At 46.9% G+C, this 15,414-nt stretch overlaps 1 protein-coding gene across 1 annotated transcript in view; it reads right to left on the bottom strand.

The window, feature by feature from the left end:
* KDM3B (lysine demethylase 3B) overlaps nucleotides 1-7,154 on the bottom strand; it is a 121,741-nt gene extending 114,587 nt beyond the window's left edge. Inside the window, exons 1-2 of the mRNA XM_088465514.1 lie at nucleotides 6,725-7,154; nucleotides 3,322-3,486 (exon numbers count right to left, since the gene is read on the bottom strand). Coding sequence (XP_088321640.1) covers nucleotides 3,322-3,486; nucleotides 6,725-6,889 — 330 coding nt within the window. The 5' untranslated portion in view covers nucleotides 6,890-7,154. The remainder of the gene's footprint in view (nucleotides 1-3,321; nucleotides 3,487-6,724) is intronic.
* Between the last annotated feature and the right edge of the window lie 8,260 nt (nucleotides 7,155-15,414).

The raw sequence follows: 15,414 nt of genomic DNA, 5'->3' as shown, positions 1-15,414 counted from the left end.
GTAGCCGTGTGGTGCCCTTCCCGGCGGCTCCCACGTAGCAGGCAGACTGCCACAGCAAGCAGCCTGCCTGTCCTCAGCTGTAACTGTTATAAAAATTAAAAAATATGAAAAAGGCTGGAGACAGCCTGATGTGCGACCGGCTCTCTCGGGCACATTCTAAAAACTGGGGCTGATGGGGCATAGAGGGGGAGGAGCCAGTCACACTTCTAAATTATTTAAGGTGCCAGGCTCTACTCTACCACCGTCTATACCCCACTGTCTTGAACTCCAGTGTCCCCTAGTGGATGAAGGAGAAAAAGCCATGGCCGTTGCTTCGTGGCACTTCGTATACAAATTCAGGGTCAGTCGCACACAGATATACAAATGCTGTATATCAAATTAATCAGTGTAATCTCATGAAGAGGTTTTGTCGCTTCGCATTGCGTCTAAGACGACCATTCGAGTGAAAAAGGCCGGGCGCAAGCAGTGTCGCACGGGACCTTGTGCTGAGTAGGGCTGTTTGGCGAGACTGCGTCAATAGTGTGAGAACACACAATCTGTAGATGAGCCTAAAGCTGGGTACACACGTAAAGATTTTCTGTCCAACCATCCAACTAGTTGATTGGTTGGAATGAAAATCTGGTAACGTATGGGAGTAACTGATGATCAGCAATTTGCTCCTAAACGCCAGAAAACAGATGAAAATGGTCGTTCAGACAAGTTTATTAAATGTTTGATCTAATCAATTTGTTCAAACAACAGTTTTAGTCCATTTTCTGGCATTTGGGAGCAAATTGCTGATTGTCATTTGCTTTCATACCTTACCAGATTTTCATTCCAACCAACTAGTTGGATGGTTGGACAGAAAATCTTTATATGTGTATGCAGCATAACAGACTGGCCAATTAAGAGAGGAGAAGCGCCCAACCTTTCAATCTTATGCTCCACTGGATCCAGCGGGCACCTGGCCACTTTCAGCACACAGTGCTGCGTCTCAGTGAGTACATTGCATCCGGAGCTGTAGAGCCACGAACAAATGAGGGGAAATGGAAAATGTATGCAAATGAACAAATATATTTTCGCAGTCTCACTGATAATGTTTCGCATTCCCCCCATCCCCACACCTGCATCTGTTCGTATTGGTCTCTGGTCTGTTCTAACGGTAACAAACAGGAAAGGTCTGTGCTCCCCATACGGCTATGCATAATACTATAAACTTCCTTTTCAGAGTTCTTGCGCATATGTTCCCTTTTCCTTTATATTTCATACATGTGAATCTTTGATAATTGTGTATGCTTTTAGAATTTTTGACCATATTTGCTGCTGTGTATTATTGCATTTTCTGTTTATTTTCAACACTAGGGAGATTTAATTCTGTATTTTTTTTTTGTGTGTGTCACTGTGCAGGCAATCTATCAGTTGTTCTAAAGGGTTGGGTACGGGATGGCGGTCAGAATCCAGACCCAGGAATCCCAACAGGGTTAGGCACCTGTCGGTTGGTATCCTAACCCTCCTCTTCTCCCTAACCCTAATCCCTCCCTCCCGATGCCTGAACCTAACCTCCCCCCAGTGCCTAAACCTAACCTCCCCCCTAGTGCCTAAACCTAACACCTCTCTCCCAACCCTAAACCTAACACCTCTCTCCCAACCCTAAACCTAACCCTCCCCCCCCCTATTGCCTAACTCCGCTACTTACATTCGGGATTCCGGTGGTCGGAATGCCGGCGCAGGAATCCCAGCGGTCGGGATTATGAGCACATCCCGTTCTAAAATGTCCTGCTCCAGGACGTTATAAAGGTCTATGGTTCCTTGAATGATATTAAGGCTTTGTTGGAGGATTCTTGATGCCATATAAGGGACATGTGAGTGGTCTAATGGGCATTATAAGGGGCATATGTGGGGACTTATAAAAGTTCTCATATTTTGGGTGGGGTGTGATGGTCTGGCTCTTAAGCTTTTAAGCTGGCTCTTTGATTTTAGAAAAATTTGTAAAGCCCTGATATAGATTTATGAGATAAAATGCATGTAATAGAAGTATGCAGTTCACAGGTGTGAGGGGGTCAAGCTGCCGTTGCAACAGTGTGTTTATGCTGACAACAGCACAGCAATTCCCCCCCTTGCAGCCCAATCTCACCCTGAACTGCAAACAAACACGAGTCCAGAGGTACCGTAAGTGCAGCGTATAGCCTCACTTACTCGTGGCTAATAGGATTTGAATCATTTTAATAAATATAGGTGCATCATTCAATTTACAAAGCACCACTCGTGTGTTAACTGCGAAGCAGGAATGATCCACTTATAAATGGATAGAGCCTGTTTCCTATGTGTGCGTTCTATGGACAAAGCATCACTGGTTGAGAACATATTTAACGACATTAATTATAGAGTCCAGTTCGCCATATAGGAGCTCTGTTACAGGCCACTCACCCTATAATACCAGCAGGGCATATCCTGTGGTCTACTACTCATAGATGCAATTGCTGCACATTTAACTACACACGAGATTGAATACTTAGGGGTCGATTCAAGTGTTTGAGAGAATTAGCTACAGTCTGAGGTGGCCCGGGAGCTAATTTAAATGTTCCTGATGTGCGAGCAGAAATCCATGTAAAGAAGGGTTTAGGGGCTGGCCTTGAGTGCCATGTACGCCTTAACTGCAGTGCGCTCTGCATTTAGCACGGGAGAAGGCACTTAACGCAACTAATCCCGTGCAAGAAGTGGCGGCTCCAGAGGTGGGGCTGCAGCGCAGTCCAATATTCAAATAGGGGAGCCACACCAACTGCCAGTGTTGTTTGGCAGCATTGGGGATGGCAGTTGGTGTGGCTCCCCTATTTGAATTTTGGACTGCGCTGCAGCCCCACCTCTGGAGCCGCCACTGCTTGCAAACAATTGAATTAGCTCTCTCTCTCTTTAGACGGGAGCCAATTCTCTCAAACAATTGAATGCCCCCCTTAGAAATACCATTGTTCAGTGCAGAGCAGCAATGAACGGGAGCAGTTTACAGCAGTTAAAATGTAATAGGTGGGGGATCGGAGACAAAGCGGTATCGTGTTTTTCAGATCTCGTTACGTTCCATGATGCTGACCCCCAATGCTTGGAGATGAAAGTCTGTTCTATACAGACTTCAGGTGTTTTTAGTGCTGGATTAAAAAAAAAAATCCCCCATTTCAACATAAACCACAATAAAACATTTATGCATTCACAGGTCACAAAATGAAAGCCCCATAATCAAAAAGGTTTAGAAGAAAAAAATTGCTTTACATGTTAGGTTATTAAAATGGTCTAGAATTTAAACCAGTTAAACAATTCACCAATTATTTCTGTAACAGGCCGGCTACTTACCAGTGCAGGCCAATGTGTGGGGCAGACTCGGCTGCCCTGGATAATGATGGGCTCATTCCTAGGTGACCAGACTAGTGGTCCTTCCAGTAGGATTACCAAAACATCTTCTCCATGAACTTGAACCCATGAATGAGGTCTAAAGCTTTTGTCAAATTCCACATACACCTGTGGAAAAACATAAAAAAAAAAAAAAAGTCAGCTGAGTACTTTCCCTTATTAGTACCCTTAACCACAAAATATGGTAAAAGCCAACAGTTTGTACTATGCTTTAAGCTTTAGTTTGATTTTCTAATAAATAAAGGACATTAGAATCCTTTTTCCACCAGTGCTATAGATGTTTCAAGTTACAGCAGAGGTAACACTTGTTTTGAAAACGTTACACAAAGGTTACAAAAACGAGAAAGGACTTGTTTCAATTCAGCGCGATGCTAAATAGCCCCGGGAGGGAGCTCTCTGAGCTATTCAATTCACCACGCTATTTGGTCCAACAGTTGCCAGTTAAGTCGGAGAATGACGGTTCTCGCGACTTAACATGGGTGTTTAGTTGCGAGAACCGGCATTCTCCGACTAAAGTGCTGGCCGTGCGGCTATTAGCTCCATGCTAAGCAGGAAAACAGCCGCACGGCCGGCACTTTTGTCCAATTTCTCCTTGCACCCTTAGGAGGAACTAAACTAGGCAGACTATGCAGTAGTAAGACTTACCAGCCAATTTTTGGTTGCTTGGTCTGATAATCTGTGTACACAGAACCTAGGGCCAAATAACGTTCCAAAAGCAGTCAAATCAGATAGGATATGACCTGCTGCACAACATTTATGAAAAACAATACTGTGCACACTTTGAAGTGTGTATGCAATTCTTATTTGTCAGACATACCTACCCATAGCTCATTAAGGGCCGTATTCAATTAGCGACGAAAACGACCATTGTTTGCCCCCCCCCCAAAAAAAAAAAAAAAAAGACATTTTCACAAACAAACCCCCCAAAAATGGCAAACAGGCGAAAATGTAGAAAATAAATTGAAGAATTTTCTCCATCCCAGACCAGCAGAAAAAAAAAAAAAATATGCAAAATCCCTACTTTTGGCTAAAAATTTGGGGATTTCTTTCAGAACCCTTTGGACACTCCCCCAATGATAAATCAACGCAAACATTTTTTCGGAGGTTGCGTACTTTGGCAAAAAACAACCGCGGAAATTTTGGGCAAAAAAAAGGTTGAAAATGTGTCTGATTTTTCAGGGGTTGTATGAATGCGTCAATTGTTTTACACATCACACACGGTCGCAGCAGGAGGTTTTTTATGGTTTTTAAAATTGCATTTTTACGACACGAAAATATATTTGCACCCATTTTAACGTACCCCCAATTTACATAGAACAGTAATATCCTGGAAAAAAATAGCTATCATTTTCAACTACTTTTTTTTTTTTTCGCCCAAGATTTGCGTGGTTGTTTTTTGCCAAAGTACAAAACTTACGAAAAAAATGTGGGGTAATTTATCATTAGGGGGGTGGCCAAAGGGTTCTGAAAGAAATCCCCACATTTTTAGCCAAAAATAGGGATTTTGCTTTTCTCATGGTCTGGGATGGAGAAAACTTTTCTCCAGTTGTTTTTCTCCATTTCACCTGTTTGCTGTTTTCTTGACAAAAATTACGCTTTTTTTTGGGGCGAAAAACAGCCGTTTTCGCCAATGGCGAATAAACTACCATTTTAGCTGCTGACTGAATACGGCCCTTAACCTTCGGAAACTAGGTGGGGTGTACACACACTTTACGCACGTGTACTTGCTGCGCTAGCCGCCCTAGATCGCCGTTACTACGCAAACTGGCAATGTCGCAACTTCAGCTACACGGAACAGCAACTTGCGAGCAGTATTTTTTTAAAAGTTATAGGAGTTTAAATATTGCTGGGGTATGTCCAACAGCACCTAGTTCCCCAAAGGTTAAAACAGTCAAATTTGCAACATGTTTGAAGACCGATTATTGTTTGAATCAGAACGATAAATCACGTGTACACACTAGAAATCAGGGGTCTGACTCAGGACCACTTGGTTAGCGATTTTTGTGCAACTCAGCAAAAGGATCTGCAAACCTCCTACGGCGCATGCGTTACTCAGAGTGTACACACAAAGATGTTGTGATCAGCTCAGATATCATCAGTAAGGTGGTAGAAAAATATGTTCCTAGGCGATGACTGAAGGTGGCTACTAGTGCACGAAATAGTTCGTTCAGTGGGCGCATTATAGGAATGTCGCGGGCATGTCAATGCAAGTGGCTGTGTTCACAGACGCAACCATAGGAGGTCTTGGACAGACAGAGAAACTGCACCTGCCATAGGGCTGGTGCGACCAATGATGGGGTATAAGGACGTACAAATCGGTATTACAGCATGCACGGGTGCTAAAAGTGGGTGTTTCAGTCGGAAGGAGTTTGTCGACCATTTGCCAATAGTTACTGCCGTTTTCTTTTGCGTGCGACATGGGCCCCAGATGTTTTTAAGATCTTTTCATGAAAGAGAAAATCATAAATTTGGTAACATAGCGAGTGGAATTATTCAGGACACTTAATTTTACTCAAAGGAATATTGACAAAGTCTTAACAAAAAAAATTAAATAAACAGTAATTAAAAACAAGCTTTCAGCTCTTTCTATTTTTTATGTAGCTAAACTACTGAAAAGCAGCATATACCATGGTAATGAGAGACTTGTAATCGGGCTGAGCACAGTGGTACAGACATTTCTGTGCAACAAATTATGTAAGCAGTAACCTATGATAGGGAGGGGGACATTTACTGAAGCACCGGAGATAGAAAAGGGTAACATAACTTCTGATTAAAATTGTGACTACATTTTCCACCACTTGGGTTTTTGCTTATGAGGAAGTTCGCGCATAACTTGTTTATTTCTCGGTGTACTTTTCAGGCAAGTGCTTAGTTCTCTGCATGGCAACAATATTGCTCATGCTGAAGGGGCAGAACTTGCAGCAGGGCTATAGGGAGCTCCTGTGCTGGGAGGGCTGAGCTCCACTCTGTAATCAACAAAATCTGCTTTCTAAACGAGTTAAGAACCTCACCAGCATAGCCCGGGCAGGGTGTGCGCGCCATGGGGAGACAACATGTAATGCCCCCGGGGCACTGGTGTGTGAGTGTACACCGGAGCCTGCGTGCTGCACTGGGGATCACACCGGCCACACTGTAGTAACCGGTGCTGTGTTGGCTGCACCAGCCAGAGGGCAGCATCATTCGTTATCCATCATTGATAAGCAACATAACGTGTTTACACTGGGGGTGGGGGAGGGGCCGGGTATGGGATCACCGGGCGGGGGCCGGACTAGGCCCAGGCGGGACACCGAGCTCCCAGTACACAGGGGAAGAAGCTGGGAGGTACAGGCGTGGAGTGGCCACTTACCGCCAGCTCCTCGGGCGCCGCTCCCTTCAGGCCCCGCACGGTTCCGCCCTCCCAGGCCCGCTTCCCCAGCGGGATAGACGGATCAAGGGGAGCCTCCCTTCCAGAGGAGCTCTCGTCAAACAGTAGCCTCAGCCGCTTCCCCACCGGAGACACAGGGGTCGCCATAATCGATCACCGCTCTCCTCTTGGTGCACCGAGAGCACCTCCACTGAGCGCGATCACAGGACGTGGAAGGAGCGAGGCCTCTGCAGCACCCGCGGGGAAAACGCGTTACACAACAACGCCGCCGTGCGGCTGGGAGTACGCTGCGAGGAGTCAACAGCGCCCCGTGTGGAGAGGAGGAAAACCGCGTCCCGAAACAATGCACTGAACGCGCACTACGTCCTCTGTTGTCCAAGCCCTATCGCGTAGGCAAGAGCGCCCTCTTCAGTGAGGGAACTCAGGCAACAGGGTGGTCAACAGCGCTCCATGAGCTGTGTATTCATAGCAAATAGATAAACCACAGTGCCCCTCGTGGTGTGGAGTACGCAATGCACACTGTAGGAAGCATAGCAACAATGCGATTGGTCAACGTTCACACGGAGAGGACATCTTTTCAGACAAAGCGGTGGAGGAGGTCATTGGTTGACTAATGACTTGCAGGCTTCAAGGGCAATATAAACTATATTACCGTGGAAATATGAGACAATATATGCTTGTAAACGTGCCTGATATCCATGGACCAATATTGGGCTTACATTTCAGTAAAACCTTCCAGGTGAAGGTACAGTGGGTGTGTCTTGAAATAATGGTCTGTGTGTTTGATGGATACATAAATTATGAGTGATGTTACATGGACATGGCTGGAATTAACCATTAGATCTTAACTGAGAAGCTAAGCCATGTTGTGTCTGACCCCTTTAGTTTATATAGGACATGTTTGAAGCTGTTGTGGGAAAAACAAAATAGATTAATGGCATTGTAGTAACAAACTACAACTCCAACTAAACCTAAGGACCTATGAAACCATTGTGTACTTTATTTTTTAATGGTCATACCTTCTGAAATATTTAACTTAAGGCAGATATTATTTTAATTAAGGGAGAGATTATGAACAAAAAAACATGTCAATGTTGATAAGTGAAGTCACCAAATGGGTGTTACTAAAAGATGGTGACTATCTGCAACCCTGATCACCAGTGAAAATATCATCACTAGACCCATTTCATTTGGTTTGTGTTCTTCAGATTGCTTCATACAGTATGGAAACTAAAGATTGCTGCATGAATTTATGAAAATCAAACCTACTTCTATAATATTTACCCAGTCTTCTACCTCCAGTGCCAGCTTCTTTATCTGCCTGCCCCTCACATTTCATGTTTCTTCAAATACAAAATTTATACTATTTGACAGGATATACAGACACCCCATTTTCAGTATATTTTTCCCATGACCGAGGATGAAGTCTCCCTTACTGCATGCCTGTCTTTCACTCACCTCTTTGACTTCTCTCTCACTGCCAAATCCCCAATCTCCTTTAAAATGTGCTTTTCTCACCAATGCAAAAGAATCAATCTCTTGACCCAGGCTCTCTCTCCAACTACCACACTATTTTCTTGGCACTTCCTCTAAACTGTTTGAGCTGATTGTGTACAACCACTTAATTTATTTTCAGTCACCCACCTTTCTCGAACTCTACAATCAGGGTTACTCTTCCATACTCATTCTCCTGGACCTCCCTGCTGCTTTCTACTCTATTGATCACCCTCTTCCTGCACTCCCTTCACTTTCACAACAGTTTTTCTTGGTTTACTTCCTACCAATCCAACCATTTCTTAAGTGTCTGTACCGCCTCTGTTTTTCTCAATGTACATGCCTTCTCTAGGTAAACTAATCCGTTCCTTCATCATAATTCTGTACCTCTTCAATAATGGCAATACCCAAATCTAAATCTCCACTTTCTTCTTCAGGGTCCATAGGCTCCACAGGGAGACCTTGGGTTATAGCTGGATCTGGATCCACGGGCACCACGCAGTTAAAAGCTTTAGCTCCCAGGATGCACTGGGTCCATCCTCCTCTATACCCCGAGCCACAGGCCCCTCAGTTTAAGTTGGTACCCAGCCGGAGTCGGGTCACTTTACGCGGGGGTGGGGGGGAGCTGATTAGCAGCCCCATAGCTGATTTTTTATTTTATGGCTTTTCGGTTTAATTTTACTTTGAACTCTTCAGAGCAGGCAGCGACGGACTGTCCATTGGACATCCATGCTTCTGCTCCGTCACCCCACCAGCGCCTCGATGCCAGTACAGATCTGGGGATCTGTGCTAGCTGGACTCTACGGGATCCCAGGACTGCTACCAGATCTACGGAGACAGGTAAGACACGGATCACCACTTGCGGTGATTCACGTGTTCAGCAGTCTGTAGCCTCCAGTGTCTGTGGACAGACCGGAGGTGCTCTCAGTGCTAGTCCACCAGGGACTTCAGTTCGGAAGCGGGAGCCAGCGTCCTGGGGGTTAATAGTCGTCCAGGCGAGGCAGCCTTCCCTGTTTAGCGGCTCCTCCCCTCAGCTCAGCACGCCTTTCCGCTCTTGTCTGGCGTTGCTGAGCTGCTCTCCTACGGCCACACCCCCTCTGAGATCTCTGGCGGCCGTCTTCTCCTGGTTGCATTGCAGATCTCTTAGGCTACGTGCGGACCGGTCCCCCATCTACCTCTCCCCTGGGGTCAGCCTATACAGCGCTATAGCCCTCCCAGACACTGAATCTGGGCAGGTTGATTGTAGTGCCAAGGTGCAGTAAGTACTCCTTCTGCATTGCATGTGACTTATGCTAGCACTTACTGTGTCTTTTTTTCGATTCTGTCAGTTTATACCTATCCCTTTCCTTATACTACAGCCCTGACAGGTGTGTGTAGGGAGGTTTCTTTGATATCACATATATAAATTCAAGTATTTGTGAGGTCTGTCACATACGGTTGTGTGCTCCATGGTACCATATTGTTGGGACTGTGTGTTGCATACTTGTGGGTTCCCAGTTTGGCACTCCTTGATTTACCATATATCTATATACAGATAGTCGGCCATGTCTGACAAGGAGGTCGAGCACTCTGCTTTCCTGCAGGCGCTGCAGTGGCTTTGTGTGAGGTACTCTCAGTTGCCTGGTCCCTCAAACCCCCCAATAATGGGACAGTCGGGCAGTCTTTTTTCAGGTGCTGACCTCTATTGCGGATTACCTGGTGGTCCCGGCCGCAATTATTACAGTCTACTCCTGGGCCTCAGACTGTTACTCCCTATCAGGGGTTACTGCTCTATATGCCGTCTGCTCCTGTACCTCAACAGTCTGTCATTCCCTTCCAGGGAGTTCTGCAAGCTGGATATCCACCTTGGGTGGATGTGTGTTTTCTAGTTCAGTCCAGAGTCTGGCAGCTTCGTGTACGGACTTTCAGACCATGCTATGGAGCGAAAAACCTCAGAAGGCATCCAAACGCCTTGTAATGTCATCCCAGTCTACGCAACTCTTAGACACGGACGTGTCATCGGATGATGGGGAAATGCCTGAGGGGTCTGATTCGGATTCCCCTGCCCGGGAGGTGGAACCTAAATCATCTATTAATGTGCCAGCGTTGGTAAGGGCAGTTGAATCCATATTTGATATAGAGGATGACGTTCCTGCCCCTAAATCCAAATACCCTGAATTTAAACAGGCAAAAGTGACTCCGGCAGTTTTTCCTCTCTCTGACAGGCTGACAGACCACATGGCGGAGGCCTGGCAATCGCCTAGTAAGAGGTTTCAACCGTAAAAGCGTTTGGCCTCAAATTATCCGTTCCCTGCTAGTCATTGCAAGAAGTGGGAATCACCACCTGTTGTAGATTCTCATGTTACTTGCCTAATTAAGAGCGCTACACTGCCCTATACCTTCCATTTCCTCCCTGAAGGATTCCACGGACAGGAAGGTGGAGACATGCCTGAAATCAATTTATTCTCTCGGGCTGTGGCCCGTCCGTCCATGGCTATCTCATGGGTGGCCAAGGCCATTGAGAGATGGGCTAATGTACAGGAAGATACCTTCCCTGAGAAGGCCCCTGAGGCTCAAAGATCTTTAGTGGGACACGAGAGTTGCCGCCGCCTATATTGGTGAGGCGGCTTTGGATGCCAGTATACTGACCTCAAGAGTCTCGGCCGCAGCCGTGTCTGCTCGCCGCTCTTCGTGGTTACACTCCTGGAGGGAGGATGTTGATTCCAAAAAGGGCCTGGAGGCCTTGCCCTTCAATGGGGAGATTTTGTTTGGCCCAGACCTGAACAAAATTGTATACACCCTGGTGAAGTCTAAGTCAGCTTTTCTGCCATCTGCGCCTTCAAAGGCTAGAACCTCTGCCATTCGGTCCTTTTGTCCTCAAGGAAAGCCCCAAGGCTTTCCTTGAGGACAAATCAGCGACCAAGTCGACCTCTAAGCCTAAGAAACAGGCCTGGAGTGCCAGACGCCCTACTTTCAAGCCGGAGGATAAACCCTTAGCCTGATGGGACGGGCCTCCCTCTGGGGGAACCCAGAGTGGGAGGCCGACTTCTTCAATTCATCCAGTACTGGTGCCACGCCACCAGGGATGCTTGGGTAAAAGAAGTGGTCTCTCAGGGGTATGCCCTCCCCTTTCATCACAGACCTCCCCACCAGTTTTTCTGCACAAGCCTCCCTCTGGACGAGACCAAGGCCTTGCAGATTCAGGAGGCCATAGAGTCCTTGCTGAAAGCAGGGGTGAATGTTCCAGTTCCACTTTCTCAGTGCGGTACTGATTACTACTCCACTCTGTTTCTGGTTCAGAAACCCAATGGGTCTGTCACAACCCTGGCTAGTTTTTCACCTTTTGCCTTGAGACTTACCCCTGTCAGCTGTCCCATGGATCTGTGTGCGCAATTCGCCTGGGAGATCTGCTCTAGATCATGCTGGCTGTGACACTTCTGTGATTGCATTTGGACTGAGCTCCTTTCCAAATTGATTATTCACCTGGGCTCTCCTTTGTCTGTGAACACTGCTAGGCTTGATTGGAATTGTAGGTGTAGTTCTGACTCTCAGTGCTGCAGATACGTTTGCCCTCCACTACTCTGAATGCTACTGCCAGACCACCTGACTGTATCCACCAATTCCTGCTAGACCCAGAGTATAAAGATCCTCCTCTGATAGCACTCAGTGCCTGAACATTTCGTTAGTTCCCATGGTGTATAGTTCGTGCTACTTCTGAGTACAAGAGTATCCCAGGCTCCTGCTGGTTCCTAGACCAGTTCATTCAGCGATCCTGCTTACAGCAACACCTGGTATATCCAGAAATCCTGCTAACAGCAATACCTGGTATATCCAGAAATCCTGCTTGCAGCAATACCAGGTATATCCAGAAATCCTGCTTGCAGCAATACCTGGTATATCCAGAAATCCTGCTAACTGCAATACCTGGTATATCCAGAAATCCTGCTAACAGCAATACCTGGTATATCCAGAAATCCTGCTTGCAGCAATACCAGGTATATCCAGAAATCCTGCTTGCAGCAATACCTGGTATATCCAGAAATCCTGCTAACTGCAATACCTGGTATATCCAGAAATACTGCTACAGCAATACCTGGCATATTTGGAAATCCTGCTAACTGCAATACCTGGCATATCCAGAGGTCCTGCTGCTGCATGACCTGTGTTCCTGAGTTTCTAGTGTGAAACCTTTGCTTCTAAGTTACACGTTCATTCCACGCTACTCCAGTGCAGAGTCAGTTCCAAGTTACAAGTTCATTCCATGCTACTCCAGTGCGGAGTCAGTTACAAGTTACCCATTCTGCTCTATTCCAGTCCGGAGTTAGATCCAAGTTACCCATTCCGCTCTACTCCAGTCTGGAGTCAGATCTAAGTTCCAAGTTATCCATTCCACTTTACTCCAGTCCGGAGTCAGTTCCAAGTTCCAAGCTATCCATTCACTCTACTCCAGTCCAGAGTCAAAGCCCAAGTTCTTCAGTTCAATCCACGTTACTCCTGTCCAGAGTCAAGTTCCAAGTTCACCAGTTCAATTCACATGACTCCAGTCCGGAGTCAAAGCCCAAGTTCTTCAGTTCAATCCACATTATTCCAGTTGAGAGTCAAGTTCCGAGTTAACCAGTTCAATTCAGCAAGTCTTCTTGCCAGTCCCAGTCCGGTTCCTCCAAGTTTTCTACTGGTTGCAAGTTCTTGTCATTTATCATCAAAGACAGTTCTCACTGCCACATAAGTCTTATGCAATAGAGCTATTTACTTCATCTATGGTTCCAGTCATGCTGTTCTCCACTGAATCCAGTTCACCACCTGAGTCAGGTAACTCTCAGACACCAACCGTGACAGGGTCTCATCGGCCTATCCTCAGCCTAAAATCTCTGAACAAGTTCCTCGGAGTGCCCAGATTCAGGAAACTTTGCATTCCATCATTCTGGCTATGAAACCTGGGGATTACATGGTATCACTGGACATTCAGGTTGCATACCTTCATATTCCCATAGTGCCTTCCCACCAGCGTTATCTGCGGTTTGCTATACTGCAGCAACACTTCCAGTTTTGGGCGCTGCCCTTTGGCCTCTCCACGGCTCCATGGGTATTCACCAAAATGATGGCTGTCATGGCGGCCCATCTGCGGAGTCAGGGTAAACGGCATCTACCATATCTCGACGACATCCTATTGCCGGCAAGCTCTCCGAAGGTACTTCTACAACATCTGCACCTGACAATTGCTTGTTTGCAAGTGCACGGGTGGCTGATAAACTGGAAAAAGTCCTCCCTCATTCCATCACAGAGGATGGTGCATTTGGGAGGCCTTCTGGATTCTCATTAGCAGAGGATCTTTCTAACCCTGGAAAAGATCTCCTCTCTGCAACTGCGGGTGCGCAGTTGCCTGAACAGGTGTCTGTTCACTCAGCAATGCGGGTTCTGGGATCCATGGTGTCCGTATTTGACATGGTGGATTATACCCAGTTCCATTCCAGTTCCTTGCAGGGGCTGATTCTATGCAAATGGAATGGGTTACCACACCGGATCAGGACTCAGATGCTGGGGCTGTCCAGAGGTGTGCCTGTCTCTGTCTTAGTGGCTTCAGACATCTCATCTCACCAAGGGTCGACCCTTTTGGATCCCGGATTGGGTTCTTCTCACAACAGATGCCAGTCTCCAGGGTTGGGGTGCAGTGACAGGTCCACATTTGCTTCATGGCCGTTGGACAGCGGACGAAGTGATTCTCCCGAACAATATTCTGGAACTTTGGGCCGTGTACAGGGCCTTCCAGTTGTCAAGTCACGTTCTTCAGGGAAAAGCTGTGCAGGTTCACTCCGACAACGCCACCACGGTGGCGTACATCAACCATCAAGGAGGCACACGAAGTCTGGCAGCGATGACAGAGGTGTCACGTATCCTGTCTTGTGCAGAGTGCCACCTCCTGGCCATCTCGGCAGTGTTCATTCCAGGAGTCCTCAATTGGAAAGCGAACTTCCTCAGCCATCACGAAGTGATCCAGAGGATTGGTCTCTTCACCAAGAGGTGTTATCAACTCCTTGTGGACAAATGGGCCTCCTGGAGGTGGACCTCATGGCCTCCCGTCACAATCACAAGTTGCCAGTGTACAGGTACAGAACAAGAGATGCCAAAGCAAACATGGTGGACGCTCTGTCGGTGAGGTGGACCTTCCAGTTTGCGTATCTGTTTCCATCACTATCCTGGCTTCCTTGAGTTCTTCGGAAATTCAAGCAGAACGGCTGCACAATCCTGCTGGTTGTGCCAGCATGGCCCAGATGTCCTTGGTACTCAGATCTCTGGAGTCTCTCCATCAACACTCCATTCCTGCTGCCTCAACGTTCGGACCTGTTGTCTCAGGGTCCTTGCCTTTACCTGGACCTGGGTCATCTGTCTTTGATGGTGTGGCTCTTGAGACATCCATCTTAAGGTCCAAGGGCTTCTCTAGCTCAATCATCAGCACGATGCTTTGGGCACGCAAGCCTGCCTCAGCCAGGATCTACTACAGAGTATGGCATACCTTTTTTCAGTGGTGTAGCACGAGATATTATGACCCTCAGGTGTTTCGTATTTCTAGGATTTTGGCTTTCTTTCAGTCTGGTTTGGACCTCGGCCTACGCCTGGCCTCAATAAAAGTACATGTATCTGCACTGTCCGTGTGGTTCCAGCGAAGGCTAGCTCCGCTTCCGTCTATCCACTCCTTCGGATTCAGCCTCCCTTTGTTCCCCCAGTGGCGCCTTGGGATTTTGGCGGTAGTTCTTCGGGTCCTCCACTGTCCTCCATTTGAACTACTAGATTTGGTGGAGCTCAAGTGGTTGACAGCTAAGACTCCTTTTCTCCTGGCAATTGCTTCAGCCAGGAGGATTTCAGAATTGGGGGCGCTCTCTTGTCGTCCCCCCTTTCTGATATTTCACCAGGACAGGGCTGTGCTTCGCACTCGTCCAGGGTTTCTGCCTGAAGTGGTTTCTAATTTTTACATTAATCAGAAGATTATTGTACTGGCCTTTCAGTTTCCAGAGGCTGGTGAAGCCTCAATAGACATGGTCCGTGCTCTCAGGATTTATGTGGACCGGACAAGTTCCCTTCGGAAATCGAATTCCTTATTTGTACTCTTTGGATTTCACAAGTGGGGATGGCCTGCCAACAAGCAAACTTTGGCTAGATGGCTTCGTATGCCAATCTCAGAGGCTTACACACAGGCAGGACTA

The sequence above is a fragment of the Taudactylus pleione genome, unplaced genomic scaffold (genome assembly GCF_031769625.1).
Source record: "Taudactylus pleione unplaced genomic scaffold, aTauple2 ptg001990l, whole genome shotgun sequence".
Taxonomy (NCBI): Eukaryota; Metazoa; Chordata; class Amphibia; order Anura; family Myobatrachidae; genus Taudactylus; species Taudactylus pleione.
Note: the sequence above shows the minus strand (reverse complement) of the source record. Positions and strands in the feature narration are given on the sequence as shown.